The 18,583-nt window shown below is 40.4% G+C and overlaps 1 protein-coding gene across 7 annotated transcripts in view; it reads left to right on the forward strand.

The window, feature by feature from the left end:
* GRAMD2B (GRAM domain containing 2B) overlaps positions 1 to 7,406 on the forward strand; it is a 122,851-nt gene extending 115,445 nt beyond the window's left edge. For all 7 annotated transcript variants that reach the window (XM_027605246.1, XM_035727638.1, XM_027605245.2 and 4 more), the window contains 3 exons: positions 290 to 394; positions 3,710 to 3,803; positions 6,175 to 7,406. In XM_027605246.1, coding sequence (XP_027461047.1) covers positions 290 to 394; positions 3,710 to 3,803; positions 6,175 to 6,216 — 241 coding nt within the window. In that variant the 3' untranslated portion in view covers positions 6,217 to 7,406. The remainder of the gene's footprint in view (positions 1 to 289; positions 395 to 3,709; positions 3,804 to 6,174) is intronic.
* Positions 7,407 to 18,583: the final 11,177 nt, after the last annotated feature.

The following is an 18,583-nucleotide window of genomic DNA, read 5'->3' on the forward strand; positions in this document are numbered from 1 at the left end:
GGGAGAGGGAGCACAGCTTTGTCATCCACCTTGGGCAAGGCCTCACGGGACCCTAGTAGAATGGCCATTGTTTGTGAGTTGAGGAACCTGGGCCAGAAGATTTTAAATCCTGTTCTAGCTCTCAAGTTGTTGACAAGCATCAGCCTGTTGAAAAAAGACCTTTTTCAAGTCTCTGTGGCAAGTTAATTTTGGAGAATATCTTGCCTTAAAGGTACAACACTGGCTCTGAGTTGATGGTTTCGTGTCAGTTCATGAGCCTATTGAGAATTTCTCTTTTATCCCTCTGCAGTGTCTGTGCACTAATCATCTCGACGTTCTACATGAGATACAGAATTAATACTCTGGAGGAGAGGCTGGGGTCGCTAACCTCCATTGTGGACACTCAGCATCATGAGTAAGACGATTCCCTCCTGTGCTGTCATCTGCTTGCTACCGAGACTAGTGTAATGTTGGGCACTTACCATCCTTCTCAGCAACCATGAGTCGAGGTTACGTTCTGTATGAGACATTCTGTTAAGCCTATCTGTGGGAAGTAAAGGGGTAGGTGGGAGGGTCCTAGAGATGAATGCCCTGACTCTGAATTGTTCTTGCTAGAGTGTTGCCAGTTTATCAAGAAACAAGCCTGATTTTACATTATCTTGTTCTGGTAGCCTAAGACTCAGTTGTGACCTTGGCCTATTTATTAAAATATACCAGTTTATCTTAGTAAAATGGCAGTGGGTGAAGACATTAATAGGAAAGAAGCAGTGGAAGTAACTCAGCTCATTTATCATGCATTAACTCTTATATTGACGAAACTCTTGACCACTTTTAAGATCTCTGTGACTAGTAATTAGCTGAATGCATCTGTGAAGATTTTCCATCACTGTCATTTTTAACAGGTCTGACCTAATTAAACCTTTCAGACAGAGCTCTTTCCTTCAAATCCATATACATAAGAATTTTGATCCATTACCTAAAAAGTGAAATAAATTACCCCATGTTAGAAAGCATACTTTTAACCCAAGTTCTTTTTTTTTTGTTTGTTTAACTGTTGGTTTTTTGGGGTTTTTTTTTAGTTTATTTATTTTAAGTAATCCTACACCCAACGTGGAGCTCAAACTCGTGACCCAGAGATCAAGAGTCATGTGCTCTTCTGAGCCAGCCAGGTGCCTAACTTAAGTTCTAAAAGTAGAGATACTCATTTACAGAGTTTATACCATGTGCTAGAGACTCTATTAGAATAGATATATATATATATATGCACAATTTCCTCTCATTTTATTCACCATAACCTTTTAAGATAGCCTTTATTCCCATTTTACAGACGAGGACAATGAGACCAAATAAATAATTTAATGTCATACAGTTTGTAATAAAATCAGGACTCAGATGCACACCTGTATGACTACATGGAGGACAGGCTTTCCAGTCTACCAATGGCTTGGTTGTGAGGTACAGCCTAGGAATTGGATTAGGCTGTTTAGAGTGTGCTGCGGAATCATCTGGATGGCTTGTTAAAACAGATTGCAGGGCCCATCCCCAGAGTTTCTGATGAACTAGAACTGAGGGCCCGAGAATTTGCATTTCTGTCAAGTTCCCAGGTGATGCTGATGGTGCCGGCCTGGTTCTACACTTGGAGAACTATTAGACTATACCATTCTAGGGCCTCTTTATGCTCAAACAACTACCTAAAAGTCTTGTTCTGTGGCTTACACGTCTGCTGGCATACAGGTTCTTTTTGAACCATAATATATACCTTTGAGCCAATAATACGGAAACATAAAGAACAGTCTAGAACAGAAATATACCCTGCCCTTACTTCCTCTCTCCCATCTTGTTCAAAATGTTAACATACAGGGGTGCCTGGGTGGCTCAGATGGTTAAGCGTCTGCCTTCGGCTCAGGTCATGATCTCAGGGTCCTAGGATTCAGCCCCGTGTCGGGTTCCCAGCTCAGCGGGGAGTCCGCTTCTCCCTCTCCCTCTGCCTCTCTCTCAAATTAATAAATCTTAAAAAAAAAATGTTAACATACTTTTTCTACACTAATCTAGCATGCCTTCCTAGTTCAGTATCATATATAGGGTTGATTTTTTTTTTTTTTACACAAAAATGTACCTCATGTCCTATTATCATTTTGTTAACTTGGTGATGATGAGGGGGGAAACTCCACTAACAAGGACAAAAGGAATATTCAGTCCACTCTTTAAATAATCAACTTAGGGAGAAGTACAGTCTGAAAAATCATCATTTAAAGGAAAAATCACAAGGATTATTTATGACATGAGACCAGGAACACCCATGACGGGAAGATGTTCATAAAGTAATTTATAGGGACCTGAGCTTCTCCCATGTCTCTCCCTGCCAAGGTGATCCAGCCATGCTGCCCAGTAGCTAGACCTGCACTTGTAAGTGGGTTGGTTAGTTGTCACGGAATCCGTACCTTTTACCGACTTTGTGAGTGTGTCCGTAGCTTGTACGCTGTCAGAATCACATGTTGACCCATCAGCTCTGTGGGTCTCCGTTCTTGCCTCTAGACACTGAAAGATTCCCCTTCAGGTTCCTGTTTGGGATCTAAGATTTTGATGGTATGGCTCAGGGATAAAAGAAAGAATTGTTTATTTTTAGTAAGGGTAAACAGAAAAATATAATGGCTTTCTTAATGTTTAGACGATCATCAGTCATTCACCAAGTACATGTGTAAAATAATTAGACCCATCACTGCCATCTAAAAACTTAATGGCTAGGGCGCCTGGGTGGCTCAGACGGTTAAGCGACTGCCTTTGGCTCAGGTCATGATCCTGGAGTCCCGGGATCGAGTCCCACATCGGGCTCCCTGCTCAGCAGGGAGTCAGCTTCTCCCTCTGACCCTCTTCCCTCTCGTGCTTTCTATCTCTCATTCTCTCTCTCTCTCAAATAAATAAATAAAATCTTTAAAAATAAATAAATAAAATAAAATAAAAACTTAATGGCTAAATAAATTACAACCAAGAAATATGGAGAAGATAGAGACCAGGGTTGTTAACCTTAATATGAAAATCTGATCAACGGCTTTTTAGACCATCTCTCCAGGAAAATGTACATACAGCTCTCAATTTCCTACAGTTTCAGCTGGTATAGGACCCCAGTGGGCCCTGGGGAAGAGCTCCTGCCATAAATAGTTCAAATGGTGCACAATGAATACATGTTCCATTATAAGACAAGGGCAATTACATGGGCATGGCCAAGTCTCAAAAAAAAACCAAAAAAAAAAAACTACAAAAGTCTCACACTTGAGCAGCAATTTGACTAAAATCCCTATACATTCTGAAAGTTCCTGTGTAAATGGTCCCTCCTCCCATGAGAAATAAGCCTGTGACTGAGAAGAGCAATGATTCTTGCCCATTTCTGCTCTGGTGGGGGCAGCAAGGATCTGAGGGGCACAAGAGGTCTAAGAAACCATGTGCTTGAGCAGAATTGCCTGATTTTTTTGTTCTGAAGCCAGGGCACCACATTGCCACCTCAACAAAAACAGCTCAAGAGACATCCAGCTGAGCTTCTAAGATGCAGTCCCCTCCACGTCCACTCAGCCCCGGGGGGACTACCACAGGGCCTTCCCGACGTTAACAAGTGAAAGGCTTATGGTCGACTACTGTAACCGAGTCTTCTGTTCAAATAAATTTAAAATGTGTTCATTCTACTTCTTCCTTTGCCATCCCCTGCCCACAATCATTTTTCTCTTTGTTCTTACAGACAGACAGCACCATCCGGCCTGGGGTCACAAGTACAGTTCAATGTGGAGGTCCTCTGCCAAGAGCTGACGGCTAACATAATGAAATTAGAAAAGGTGACTCATTCATTTCCTGGGTTGGGGCGGGAGCCATAGTGCGTCTTGACAGCCAGAGAGCAGGGATTATGCACACAAACACCTTCAGGGTGTAGCAAGCAGCCTCCGTGACCAAAAACCCAGCCAGGGGATGTCACAGTAAATACGAAAGAGTATTTTTTTTTTTAATTTCCACCAAGAAATTGGTTTCAGTCTCATTCTCCTTATGGGTGTGTCTTTGGCTTTTCCTCCTTAGTTAGAAAGATTTCTGTCTACCACAAGGGCCCGGTAGCCAGTGACTGCTGACACAGGGCTCAGTGGAGGCACACAGCCGGCCCCACCCAGGCTGATGGTTGCCATACGTGAAATACTGTGTTCAGTCTCTGTAAGAACCCTGCCAGATGGATGTCACTCTTCTGACAGACGAAGAGTCCAGTAACTGGCTCAAGGAGACATGCAGAGAAAGCTGGCAGATCTGGAATTTGAACCAGGTCGGATTCCAAAGTTGTGTTTGCTGCTCCTCACAGTCCAACCTGAGGCCTTGTCAGGAAAGCCACTGATGTACCTTTACCCTCTAGAAGTATCTAACAGTAGGGCAGTTCTCGAGCAAATCTGTCCTGAAGCCTGTGTCATTCTTCAAAGCCAGGAGGAGGGCGGACAGGAAGATGGACACAGGAGAAATGGCCCAGAGTTAGACCTAATTAACATTTCTTCACTTCTCCTTCCAGCGTATGTCTAGCTCTTCCATCTGGTGGTTTGTTTCTGCCCTAAACCTTAAGGAAAGGTTTCAAGTGCAGGGTTCAGTTCAAACTGTTACCACAAATGCCCAGCATGTGGTGGCTTCCCCTAACAGTGTACTCGTGATTACTCGGTAAGAACCATGAAATACAGGGGCGCCTGGGTGGCTCAGTCGTTAAGCGACTGCCTTCGGCTCAGGTCATGATCCTGGAGTCCCGGGTTCGAGCCCCACATCGGGCTCCCTGCTCAGCAGGGGGTCTGCTTCTCCCTCTGACCCTCCCCCTGCTTGTGTTCCCTCTCTCGCTGTGTGTCTCTCTTTCTCTGTCAAATAAATAAATAAAATCTTTAAAAAAAAAGTGAAATACAAATGAGCCAAATTGGCTTAGTTTTGCTAAGACTAAATGGTAGTTAGCATTCAGCTACTGAAGTACTGAGCTCCAAGGAGTTTCCAAAATTCAGTTCTAAACCAAAGGATGACCTAGAATTCCTATTGAACCCGTGGACAAACTTGGAAACTTTTTCTTTTTTTAACTCAAAATCATCCTAGAGAAGGTCGGGTGTAGGCACCCAAAGTGTTTTCTTTTCTAAAATGTGAGTTGCTGAGAATTGAAGAGAATTTTTTTATGTTTCATGACATGCTTACAGATGTTTGGTTTCTGGGCATCTGGGTGGCTCAGTCTGTTAAGAGTCTTGCCTTTTTGCTCAGGTCATGATCTCAGGGTCCTGGGATAGAGCCCCGCATTGCGTTCCACGCTCAGTGGGGAGCCTGCTTGAGATTCTCTCTCTCCCTCTGCCCCTCCCCCAACTCATGCTTGTGCCCTCTCAAATAAAATATATATATATATAAAATCTTTCTTTTCTTCCATGGGGTTCCCCACTCCCATCACAGTATTGCTTGTTGAGAATTCCTTGCTCAGAATTCTTGAAAGTTCACTTACTCAACAAACATCTTCTGAGCACATTTTTGATGCCCAACACTGTACTGTAGTCTCGAGATCCAAAGATACGTCATGGACCCTGGGCCTTGAAACTCAGTCTTCTGGGAAATGGGTAGTATCTAGTAGGAGTGTTAAACATTGATGGTTTGAATCAGACACCACATGACACACAGGCTCTGTAAGGATCGGTTTCCCATTATCTCTGCATTTAGGTCACACTTGGTGTTGCCAAGGCTTTGTTCTTTTCCTTCCATCTGATTTCTCTTGGTCTCTCCTGACACTTTCATCTTTGTGCCACTCTTTTCATATTTAGCCCTTTTTTTTTTTTTTCATTTTAAAGTGGATTATCAACGGAGTTGGGATCCATTAAGCAGCATTTGCCTGATCTAAATTGAACCCAGGGGGTGGCTTTTTTTTTTTTTTTAAGATTTTATTTATTTGACAGAGAGAGCAGGAACACAAGCAGGGGGAGTAGGAGAGGGAGAAGTAGGCTTCCCGCGGAGCAGGGAGCCCCATGTGGGGCTCGAACCCAGGACCCTGGGATCATGACCTGAGCCGAAGGCAGACGCTTAACGACTAAGCCACCCAGGCACCCCAGTGGCTTTTTATTCAAGGTAGGATAGATTAATCTCAAACATTACACAGGTCATGGCAAATGGTCCCTTGATAGACTCCATTCTATTTAGTAACAGGAACTTCTCTCTCATTATTTCCAGATACAAAACAACCTACAGAAGCTGCTTGAGAATGGTGACTGACAGACTGGATTGTTCAGGCCAACACGATACCTCGAGCTTCCCTTTGAAGAAGGTGTTCCCCTCGGCATTCTGGCGGAGCGCTCCCTGCTGGCCAGAGGAGCGGACAGACGGGCATCCCCAGCCATGTTTGCACTTGAAGGTCTCCAGCTCAGGAAGGGGTGGGGGCGGGATAATTCTGGTTCCTGTGCAATAAACATTGACCCGCTGTCTCTGAGGAAGTTCTCAGTGCTGCTGCCTGAACAACACAGACCCATCTCTGGAGGTCTCAGGACAGGCCTGGTGGACACTCATTCGGATGATTGTGGTTCCACAGTTCTCGTGACTGTGTCAGCAAACACACTCCACTCCGTGCCTTCTTAGTCCTTTCTGCGCTCCTTTTCTCTCCTTTACACCCCTCTGAACCAGCCTTCGAACTAAGGGATAGATCATGTGCCAGAAACCTGATACGGTCCTTTCAAGAATTAGCCCTGACTCTTCCAAAACAGACTTGCCTCAAACAAACACCAGCATTTTTTCTTTTCCGCTCTTCTGCTGTTCTGTTCTGCTTAAAATCACCCTGTGTATCTTCTCAATTCAGGACAGGCAGGAATACCACAAAGCAGATTAAAGATATCCTGTTTATGTTTTGTTTTGTTCCTATAACTAACACTTAATTGGACTGTTCGTCACCCACCCCACCTCAAGAATCTATGACCACATGTGACAAGTACTAAATTAAACTTACTCTGAAACCAAAACTAATCTTTAAACCAAAAAGTACAAAATGATTTGATACTGGATGAAAAACACTGATTTTTTAAGTTTATAGGTGGACTATGTTATAGTTTTGAAACAGGATGCCTATATGGAATGCTGAAACCCCTCTCAGCATGACAAATGCATGCTTCTCTCTTTTGCTGACTAAAAGAAGTAACTGGTGGTTTCCTAACTTCTATCTACCATATGGGATGGCTGGTTTTTATTAATAATTATTTAGGTACCATAAGATCTGTAATATAAATGATACTCTGTTTCTATTGGCAATGCATTTTATAATCATTTCTATGAAATGTATTTTGTTTAATCAGATAAGCTAATAAATGAATTGGTTACATCTTTTGTATTTGTTAGCCTCCTGGACAAGAACTGTGCCTGGTGCACCCCCCGCCCCGGCTTTTAATAAATACTCACTGGTTAAAATGCCCTGCTAACACTGTGTTTTGTCAGTTTGTAAACTCTTTTAACTAAGACAACATGGCCTTTTTAACTGCATCTCACCTCCTCTCTACTACTTCCAACTACCCATACTTCTCTCCTCCCAAGTATCCATTTCAAAACTCAAAAATGATCTAAATTCTGGGGTGGCATTGATACAGGGGAAAGAAAATGAACTTTGAAATCAGAAAAATAATGCTTTATTCCTGGGTCCACATTTTATGAGTTATGTCACCTGAAGATTTTTGGCCATTTTCCCCCATTTTATTTATGTGACTAAAAGTACCAACAAAAAATGTCATTGGGAGGATCAAACGTGATGATGTCTCTAGAGCACAGCAGGGTCACGCGACTAGTACACTCTCATAACAAGGGCCATATTCGTTATTTTTTAGAAATGTTGTCTGACATTCCAGTTCCATAAAAGTTGTGTGTCAGTATAGGGATTCAAGAATGGGTAAGCCACCTATATAGGGAAATTTTACAATGTATGAAAAACTTTAAAAGGTTCAAATTTCACAGCAAAGGAAACAAAACTAAAAGGCAACCTTCAGAATAGAAGATATTTGCAAATGACACATCCGATAAAGAGTTAGTATCTAAAAAATACAAAGAACTTTGTCCCAAAAACAAATAATCCAATTAAATGGGCAGAAGACATGAACAGAAATGTCTCCAAAGAAGACATCCAGATGGCCAATACACATGAAAAGATGCTCAACATCACTGACCATCAGGGAAATGCAAATCAAAACTACAATGAGCTGTTACCTCACACCTGTCAGAATGGCTAAAATCAAAAACACAAGAAACAAGTGTTGACAAGGATGTGGAGGAAAAAGAACCCTCTTGCACTGCTGGTGGGAATGCAAACTGATGCAGCCATTCTGGAAGACAGTATGGAGGTTCCTCAGAAAGTTAAAAATAGAACTACCCTATGATTCAGGAATCGCACTACTGCATATTTACCCAAAGGATACAAAAACACTAATTCAAAGGGATATATGCACCCGTTTGTAGCAGCATTATTTACAATAGCCAAATTTTGGCAGTAGCCCGTGTCCACTGAAAGATGAAGTGATATATAGACAAACATAGATAGTGATATATGAAATTATATATATATAATTGTGTGTATACATAACAGTGGAATATTATTCAGCCATAAAGAAGAATGAAACCTTGCCATTTGCGATGACATGGATGGAGCTAGAGGGTATTATGCTAAGCAAAATCAGTCAGAGAAAGACAAAACTGTATGATTTTGCTCATATATGGAATTTAAGAAATAAAAGAACAAAGGGGGGAGAAAACAGGGACCAAGAAAAAGACTCTTAACTCTAGAGAACAAACTGATGGTTACCAGAGGGGAGGTGGGGGGGGGGGGTGACATACGTGATGAGGATTAAAGAGTACACTTACCAAAAAAATAAAATCTTTGAATTTCAGGAATTAGTAATCTGCTCTCTAGAAATTTATCCTGAAGCAATAAGCAGAAATCTAGTCTAAGATTTATATGCAAGAATATTCTTTGAAGAATTATGACAGCAAAATATTAGAGATTCTAAATATTCAATAACAACAATTAAATGATACAACTATTTAGAACTGTATTGTCAAAGAATGGCATTAAAAATACCATTAAAGGGGCGCCTGGGTGGCTCAGTCGTTAAGCGTCTGCCTTCGGCTCAGGTCATGATCCCAGGGTCCTGGGATCGAGCCCCACATCAGGCTCCCCAGTCTGTGGGGAGCCTGCTTCTCCCTCTCCCTCTGCCACTCCCCCTGCTTGTGTTCCTGCTCTCGCTGTCTCGCTCTCTGTCAAATGAATAAATAAAAATCCTTAACCAACTGAGCCACCCAGGCGCCCTAAATAAAAATCCTTAAAAAAAAAGTACCATTAAAAAGGGAAGCACAAAACTATATGATATGCTCCCAATTTTGTGAAGAAATTCCTACATGTATGTGTATATACACACATATATACACATGGAAGCACACACACATTGACCTTTTCTATATTCTCTAAATTTGGCAGAATGAGCAGTTACTACCTTTTTTTAATCAGAGAAGTTGATTAAAAACATTAAGTGACTCTCGGCAGGGAATGAGATCTTACAATTGTGCCCACCCTGCCCAATAACATTGACCCTAGTTCTGTACCAGGAGTGACTTCATCAGTGGTTTTTCCAACATCCACTACAGTGTTTTCCAAAGAGAGAGAACACACATCATCATTTCTAAATTTAGTGACTATTTTTGCTCTGGGTATGCTGTTACTTGTTTTTTTGTTTTGTTTTGTTTTGTTTCTCGTTAGTAGCTCCTAAGTCTAAATCTGGTACAGATGAATCTGAATGATGATACCCAGGTCATATGTCTGCATATTAACTCCAAAGAAGCATGGGAAAGCAAGCATCTGGAATTTTTCAGCCTCTACCACCGAGATCAAAAAAGCAGGGAATTCTAAAGTAGAAAAGGGTTTCAGATGTTGAGTGGTCAAAATAACAGCAAATGTCCACCATATGCCTTGCCCTTTAAAAACTTTAGCATTGCCTTTCTAGAATCAGGAAAAAAAAATCTTAAGAGGAGATTAACTGGTTGAAATTCTATTTCTGTGCATCCTAATATTTTCATCTGTGATGAAATATATACTATTTGGATGAATGGAAATCACCAGTCTCACATAAACTGAAAAGCTCTCAAGCTTTGTGAATATTTAAGATACTTTCCTACATAGACTCTACAACACTCCAAGGCATTTCCCAGGTATTCACTTATGCAATTCTCCGAAACCATCCCAGACACATTTTTCTTTAAGATTTTATTTTTACATAATCTCTACACCCATGGTGGACCCCAAGAGTCTCATGCTCCTCCAACTAAGCCAGCCAGGCACATTTTTTTTGTCTTCCACAACTCATCCTAATTCAAAAATTCATGGCATCAGATTGAAAATTTTCCAACTTAAATGTGAATTTTCTCTTCTTATGTGGTTTTGTTTTATGTATCCTAATAGTGAAATTCAGGTGATGCTCTCCTTGTTTATCTGTTTGTTTCTGGTCATGGACATTAACCAGGTAAGTTTTGCTCTCAAGCATTTTTTTTCCAAGATTTTATTTTTAAGTAAAAATACACCCAACATGGGGCTTGAACTCACAACCCTAAGATCAGGAGTCATATGCTCCACCCACTGAGCCAGCCAGGCACCCCTCAAGCATTTTTTCAAGTCAAAATTCTACACACAGGTAATAGTTAGGCTGTCATTTGGGATCCATAACCTGATCTTCTCACAAAGAAGCCCAGTGGTAATATTCTTTTTATGTGCTTCTTTTAAGGCTATCCCTACCAATAATGATAATTTTACCAGTTCTTGATTAAACCAAAAAATTAGAGACATTAAATGAAGCATCTTTGACCACTGAGTTTCTACCATTCTTTGTTTAGAAATGTTAAGCCTTACCAGAGCAATCTACAGGTTCAATGCAATCCCCATCAAAATTCCAATAACATTTTTCACAGAAATAGAACAGTCCTGATATTTGCATGAAATCACAAAAAAAAAAACAAAAGACAACCAAACAGCCAAACAAGGCATCCTGAGAAAGAACAAAAACAGAAGCATCACGCTCCCTGATTTCAAACTATATTATGAAACTATAGTAATCAACACAGTATGCTATTAGAATAAAAACAGACATATAGATGAATGGAAAAGAATAGAGAGCTCAAAAATAAACCCATGCATATATGGCCAACTAATTTATGACAAAGGAGCCAAAAATTTATCATGAAAAAAGCAGTGTTTTCAATAAATGGTGTTGGAAAAACGGGACAGCCCCATGCGAAAGAATGGAAATGGACCTCTATCTTACACTGTACACAAAAATCAACTCAAAATAGACTAAAGACTTGAATGTAGGAACTGAAACCTAAAATTTCTAGAAGAAAACGTAGGTGGTGTGCTCCTTGACATTGGTCTTGGCGATGCTTTTTAGGATCTGACATCAAAAACAAATACCATAAAAGAACAAATAAACAAGTGGGACTCCATCAAACTAAAAAGCTTCTATACAGCAAAGGAAACCATCGACAAAATGAAAAGGCAACCTACTGAATAAGAGAAAATATTTGCTAATCATATATCTGAGAAGGGATTAATAGTCAAAATATATAAACTCACACAACTGAATAGCAAAACAAACAATGTGATTAACAAATGGACCAAAGAACTGAACAGACATCTTTCCAAAGACAGAGAGATGACCAACAGGGTATGTGAAAAGAGTCTCAATATCACTCATCATCTGGTAAATGCAAATCAGTATCACAATGAGCTACCACCTCTACCTGTTAGAATGGCTATTATCAAAACGCCAAGAGATAGTAAACGCTGGCTAGGACATGGAGAAGAGTGAGCCCTCCTACACTGGTGGTGACAATGTAAATTGGTGCAACCACTATAGAAAACCCATGAAGGTTCCTCAACAAATTAAAAAGAGAGCTACCATAGGATCCAGTAACTCCACTGCTGTATATTTAGCCAAGAAAACCCAAAAACATTAACTCAAAAATATATATGCACTCCCATGTTAATGGGACATTGCAGCATTATTTACAATAGCCAAGATATGTAAACAACCTAAGTGTATATTGATGAATGGATAAAGAAAGCGCAGTGTATATATTACAATGAAATATTACTATATGACATTAAATATCTATTATTTCACTAAATATGTGTATTATTCAATAAAAACAAAAAAGAAATCTTGGGAGTTCCAATCGAAGAAGGCAGTGTAAGAACACCCTGAACTCACCTTCACCATGGACACACCAAATCGACACCTATTTATAGATCAATTTCTCCTAAAGAACTAACTGCTGACTGAACAGCTTCCACACACCAAAAGATGGAGAAACCACATAGAGAATGGTGACGTATGGGGACATAGTTTACAAAGGAAAGCCACCCTTGATGATGCAAACTGCAGTGGGGAGGGATAGTGCTGAGGGACCCTGAGCAGATTCATCTGCCTTGGGGGACGGAAAAAAAAAAAAAGCCACAGTTTATAAAAGCAACATAAAAGATCCAGGCCTAAAATCCTACCAAACAGCAGGGGAGCTGTTGGAACTCTCCGTGGGTCGAAAGGGCTGGTGAGCACCACAGTTTATGTTTCTTCTCTACCCTGATGGCATGGACAGGAGCAGAGTATGGGCACCCTAGTCGGCCTGCTGCCTCACTGAGCCCCTGGCTCCTAATGCACACCAGCCTCAGCATGGTACACAACAGGACATCCCTGGTCAGGGCTCACTGTAGCTCCAGCCTTTCACCGAGGTGACACAGATGCAAAGCACCCCAGAAGACTCGCAGGGGGCATGGAGCACCCCAAAATATCCTAGCTTTTACCCAGTTCAACTTCGGCTGGCCTCGCAGGATGCCCTCAGCACAGAGCCTGGAACTAGCAGTCCGTACACACTTCAGCTTCAGCTGTCCTGCCAGGGTGCCCTCTAAACAGAGAGCCTCAGGACCCCAAAGTTTGCACCCACTTCAGCTTCAGCTGTCCTGTAGAGATGCCCTCTGCACAGAGAGCCCTGGGACTTCCGCAGCCCATGCGCACGTCAGCTCTAGCCATCCCACCAGGGCAGCCCTAGGACAAAGCGTCCCAGTACTCCCAGTCCATACCAGTCACAGCTCTAGCCAGCCAACCACAGTTAGTGGGCACACACAGTCTCCACAAGGGATGCCCACACACAAGGTCATTCCTTCAAGTTTTGGAGAAGTAGCTGTTCCACCTAACTCATAGATACAAAGAAATGCAAACAAAATGACGAGAGAGAGGAATGTGCTCCAAATGAAAGAACAAGGCAAAACCTCAGGAAAAGAACTAATTGAAACAGAGATACCCAATCTATGCGATAAAGAGCTCAAAGTAAGGGTTATAAAGATCCTCCCCAGAGGAGAGAGAAGAGTGGATGAACTCAGTAAGAACTGCAACAAACAGAAAATACAACAAAGAACCAGTCAGACTGAAGAATACAACAACTGAAATGAAAAATACGCTAGAGGGAATCAACAGATTAAAGGGTACAGAAGAAAAGGTCAGCAAATGGAAGAGAGCTGAAGGAAAAAAGAATTTTTTAAAATGAGGACAGGTTATGGGATATCTTGGATAACATCCATATCTTGGATATCTGGGAACAAACATTTGTGTTACAGAGATCCCACAAGGAGAAGACAGAGAAAAGTGGGGCAGAAAACTTGCTTTAAAAAATAATGGCTAAAAACTTCCCCGACCAGGGAAAGTAAACCGACATCCGGGTTCAGGAGGCACAAGGAGTGCCAAACAAGTTGAACTCAGGGACAGCCACACCACAACATACAGTAATTAAAATGTCAAAGAAGAGCTCCTGGGTGACTCGGTCAGTTAAGCATCCGACTCTTGATTTCAACTTAGGTAATGATCTCAGAGTCGTGGGATCAAGCCCTGCGTCTGGCTCCACGCTCATATGGAATCTGCCTGAGACTCTCTCTCTCCCTCTTCCTTTGCCCCTCCTCCCACTCACTCTCTAAAATAAATAAATAAACATTCAAATACAATAAAATGTCAAAAATTGAAGATAAAAAGAGAATTATAAAAGGAGCAAGAGAGAACCAACTATTTATGTACAAGGGAAACCCCAAAAAGCTATCAGCTGGTGTTGCAACTTGGGGGGATCAGAAGAGAGTGGCATGATATATTCAAAGTGCTGAAAGGAAGAAACTTACAACCAAATATACTCTACCTGGCAAGATTATCATTCACAATGGAAGGAGAGATACAGTTTCCCAGAAAAGAGAAGTTAAAGGAGCTCATCACCACTAAACTGGCCTTATCGGAAATGTTAAAGGAACTTGTTTAAGTGGAAAAGAAGAAAATTATGAAAGGAAAAACTTTCATGAGTAAAAGCAAACACACAGTAACAGTAAGAGACCAATCACTTATAAAGCTAGTATGACTGTTAAAAGACAAAAGTAGTAAAATAAAATATATCTAAAAAAATTACGTAAGGGATTCACAAAATAAAAGATGTAAAATATGAGGGGGGGATATAAATGAAGTTCTTTTAGAACATGTCTAGGGGCACCTGGGTGGGTCAGTCAGTTGTGTCCAACTCTTGATTTTGGCTCAGGTCATGATCTCAGGTCGTGAGGCTGAGCCCCTTGTTTAGATTGACCTCCACATGAGTGGAGCCTGCTTAAGACTGTCTCTCTCCCCCTCCCTCTGCCCCTCCCCACTCATGCACCTCTCTCTCTCATAAAAAAGAAGTGTTGGAATTTAAGTGACTATCAACATCATATAGACTGCTATATACTTGAGATGTTATATATGAACTTCATGGTAACCAAAAACCAAAGACCAATAATACACACACACACACACACACACACACACACACACACACACACACACACATGCGTGCGCGAAAGAAAAAGAAAGCCAAGCATAACAAAACAGAAAGTTGATCCCAAGGAAAGACAGCAAGAGAAGAAAGGAATAGAGAAGAACTACAAAAGCAACCAGAAAACAATTAACAATAAAATGGCTATAATACCTATCAATGATTACTTTTAATGTAAATGGTCTAAATGCTCTAATCAAAAGAAATGAAATGGACAAAAAACAAGACCCATCTATATGCTGCCTACAAGAAATTCACTTCAGACCTAAAGACACATACAGACTGAAAGTGAAGGGATGGAAGAAAATATTCCATACAAATGGAAGAAAAAAAAAAGGACAGCAATACTTATATCAGATGAGATAGATTTTAAAACAAATGCTGTAATAAGAGAAAGAAGGGCAATGCATAATGATAAAGGGATCATTCTACCAAGAGGATATAACAATTATAAGTATCTATACACCCACCACTGGAGCACCTAAATACATAAAGCAAATAATAACAGACACAAAGGGAGACATTGACAGTAATACAATAATAGTAGGGGACTTTAACATCCTGCTTACATCAATGGATACAACATCCAGGCAGAAAATCAATAAGGAAACAGCGTCTCTGAACAACACATTAGACCAGATAAACTTAACAGATATATACAGAACATTCCTTCCCAACCCAACAGAATATACATTCTTTTCAAGTGTATATGGAACTTTCTCCAGGACAGATCACATGTTAGGCCACAAAACAAGTCTCAATAAATTTAATGAGACTGAAATCATATCAAGCATTTTTTGACCACATTATGAAACTAGAAATCAATTACAAGAAAAATTGGAAACTGGGAAAAAACCCACAAACACATGGAGGCTAAATAACATGCTGTTAAATGACTAATGGATCAATAAAGAAATTAAAGAGGAAATAAAATATATGGGCAGTCCATCGACAGATGAATGGATAAAGAAGATGTGGTATATATACACAATGGAATATTATGCAGCCATCAAAAGGAATGAGATCTTGCCATTTGCAACGACGTGGATGGAACTGGAGGGTGTTATGCTGAGTGAAATAAGTCAATCAGAGAAAGACACGTATCATATGACCTCACTGATATGAGGAATTTTTTTTTAAAGATTTTATTTATTTGACAGAGAGAGACACAGCGAGAGAGGGAACACAAGCAGGGGGAGTGGAAGAGGGAGAAGCAGGCTTCCCGCCGAGCAGGGAGCCCGATGTGGGGCTCGATCTCAGGACCCTGGGATCATGACCTGAGCCGAAGGCAGACACTTAACGACTGAGCCACCCAGGCGCCCCGATATGAGGAATTCTTAATCTCAGGAAACAAACTGAGGGTTGCTGGAGTGGTGGGGGGGTGGGAGGGATGGGGTGGCAGGGTGATAGACATTGGGGAGGGTACGTGCTATGGTGAGTGCTGTGAATTGTGCAAGACTCTTGAATCACAGATCTGTACTTCTGAAACAAATAATGCAATATATGTTAAGAAAAAAAAAGAAGAAGAAGCAGGAGGGGAAGAATGAAGGGGAGTAAATCGGAGGGGGAGATGAACCATGAGAGACGACGGACTCTGAAAAACAAACTGAGGGTTCTAGAGGGGAGGGGGTTGGGGGGATGGGTTAGCCTGGTGATGGGTCTTAAAGAGGGCACATTCTGTGTGGAGCACCGGGTGTTATGCACAAACAATGAATCATGGAACACTACATCAAAAACTAATGATGTAATGTATGTTGATTAACAAAACAATAAAAAAATAAAAATAAAATATATGGACAGAAATGAAAACACAATGGTCCAAAGTCTTGGGGGCACAGCTAAAGCAGTTCTTTTTTTGAGGGGAGGATTTTTTTATTTATTTGACAGAGAGCACAAGTAGGGGGAGCGGCAGGCAGAGGGAGGGAGAAGCAGGCTTCCCCATGGGGCAGAGAGCCTGATACGGGGCTCTATCCCAAGACCCTGGGATCATGACCTGAGCTGAAGGCAGTTGCCTAACCAACTGAGCCACCCAGGCCACCCAGGTGCCCCTAAAGCAGTTCTAAGAGAAAAACTTACAGCAATAAAAGCCTTTCTCAAGAAACAAAAAAAGTCTCAACCAATTTAACCTCACATGTAAAGGAATTAGAAAAGGAAGAACAAAAAAAGCACAAAGTTAGTAGAAGAAAGGAAATAATAGAGTAGAGCAGAAATAACACAGAGACTAAAAAAGCGATAGAAAAAAATCAATGAACCCAAGAGCTAGTTCTCTGAAAAGATAAACAAAATTTATAAACCTTTAGCTAGACTACCAAGAAAAAAGGAGAGGGGACTCAGATAAATAAAATCAGGTAAAAGAGGAGAATTAACAACCAAACCAAAGAAATACAAAAGATTATGGATGTACTACGAAAAATTATATGCCAACAAACTGGACAACCTAGAAGAGATGGATAAATTCCTAGAAACATATCATCTTTTAAAATTGAATCCGGAAGAAACAGAAAATCTGAACAGACCAATTTCTAGTAATGAAATTGAATCAGTAATAAAAAAAACTCCCAACAAACAAAAGTCCAAGACCAGATGGATTCACAGGTGAATGCTACCAAACATTTAAAGAGTTAACAGCATTCTCAAGCTATTCCAAAATACAGATGAAGAAGGAAAGCTTCCAAAAACATTATAAGAAACCAGCATTATCTTCATACCAAAACCAGACAAAGACACTACAAAAAGAGTAAACCATAGCCAAAATTCCTGATGAATATAGATGCAAAAATCTTCAACAAAATATTAGCAAACTGCATAAAATAATACCTTAGAAGTATCATTCACACAATCAAGTGGGATTTATTCTGGTGATGTAAGGATAGTTCACTACCTGTAAATCAATCAATAAGATATGCCACATTAACAAAATGAAGGATAGAAATCATATGATCATCTCAATAAAAGCAGAAAAAGCATCTGACAAAAATCTGACATCATTCATGATAAACAAACCTCTCAAAAAATTGGGTTTTGAGGAAATATACCTCAACCATATATGAAAAACCCACAGCTAACATCATACTCAGTGATGAAAAACTGAGAGCTTTTCCCCTAAAGTCAGGAATAAGACAAGGATGTCCACTCTCACCACTTCTATTCAACATAGCACTGGAAGTCCAAGTCACAGCAATCAGACAAGATAAAGAAATAAAAGGCACCCAATTTGGTAAGGAAAAAGTAAAAGTGTCATTATTTTCAGGTGACATGATAATATACCCTAAAAACTCCACCCAAAAACTGGTAAAAGTAAATTTAGTAAAGTTGCAGAATACAAAATCAAGATACAGAAATCTGTTGTATTTCTATACACTAATAATGAAGCAGCAGAAAGAAAAATTAAGAAAATAATTACATTTAAAATTACACCAACAAGAATAAAATACCTGGGAATAAACTTAGACACGTAGATGAAAGACTTGTACTCTAAAAATTATAAAACACTGATGAAAGAAATTAAAGACAACATAAACAAATGGAAAGATATCCCACGCTCATGGACTGGAAAAATTAATTCTGTTAAAATGTCAACACTACCCAAAGCTATCTACATATTCAAGGCCATCCCTATCAAAATACCAACAGCATTTTTCTCAGAATTAGAACAATCCTAAAATTTGTACAGAACCACAAAAGAACCCATATATATAACCAAATCAGTCTTGAGAAAGAACAACAAAACTGGAGG

Source organism: Zalophus californianus, chromosome 5 (genome assembly GCF_009762305.2).
Source record: "Zalophus californianus isolate mZalCal1 chromosome 5, mZalCal1.pri.v2, whole genome shotgun sequence".
NCBI classification, from domain to species: domain Eukaryota; kingdom Metazoa; phylum Chordata; class Mammalia; order Carnivora; family Otariidae; genus Zalophus; species Zalophus californianus.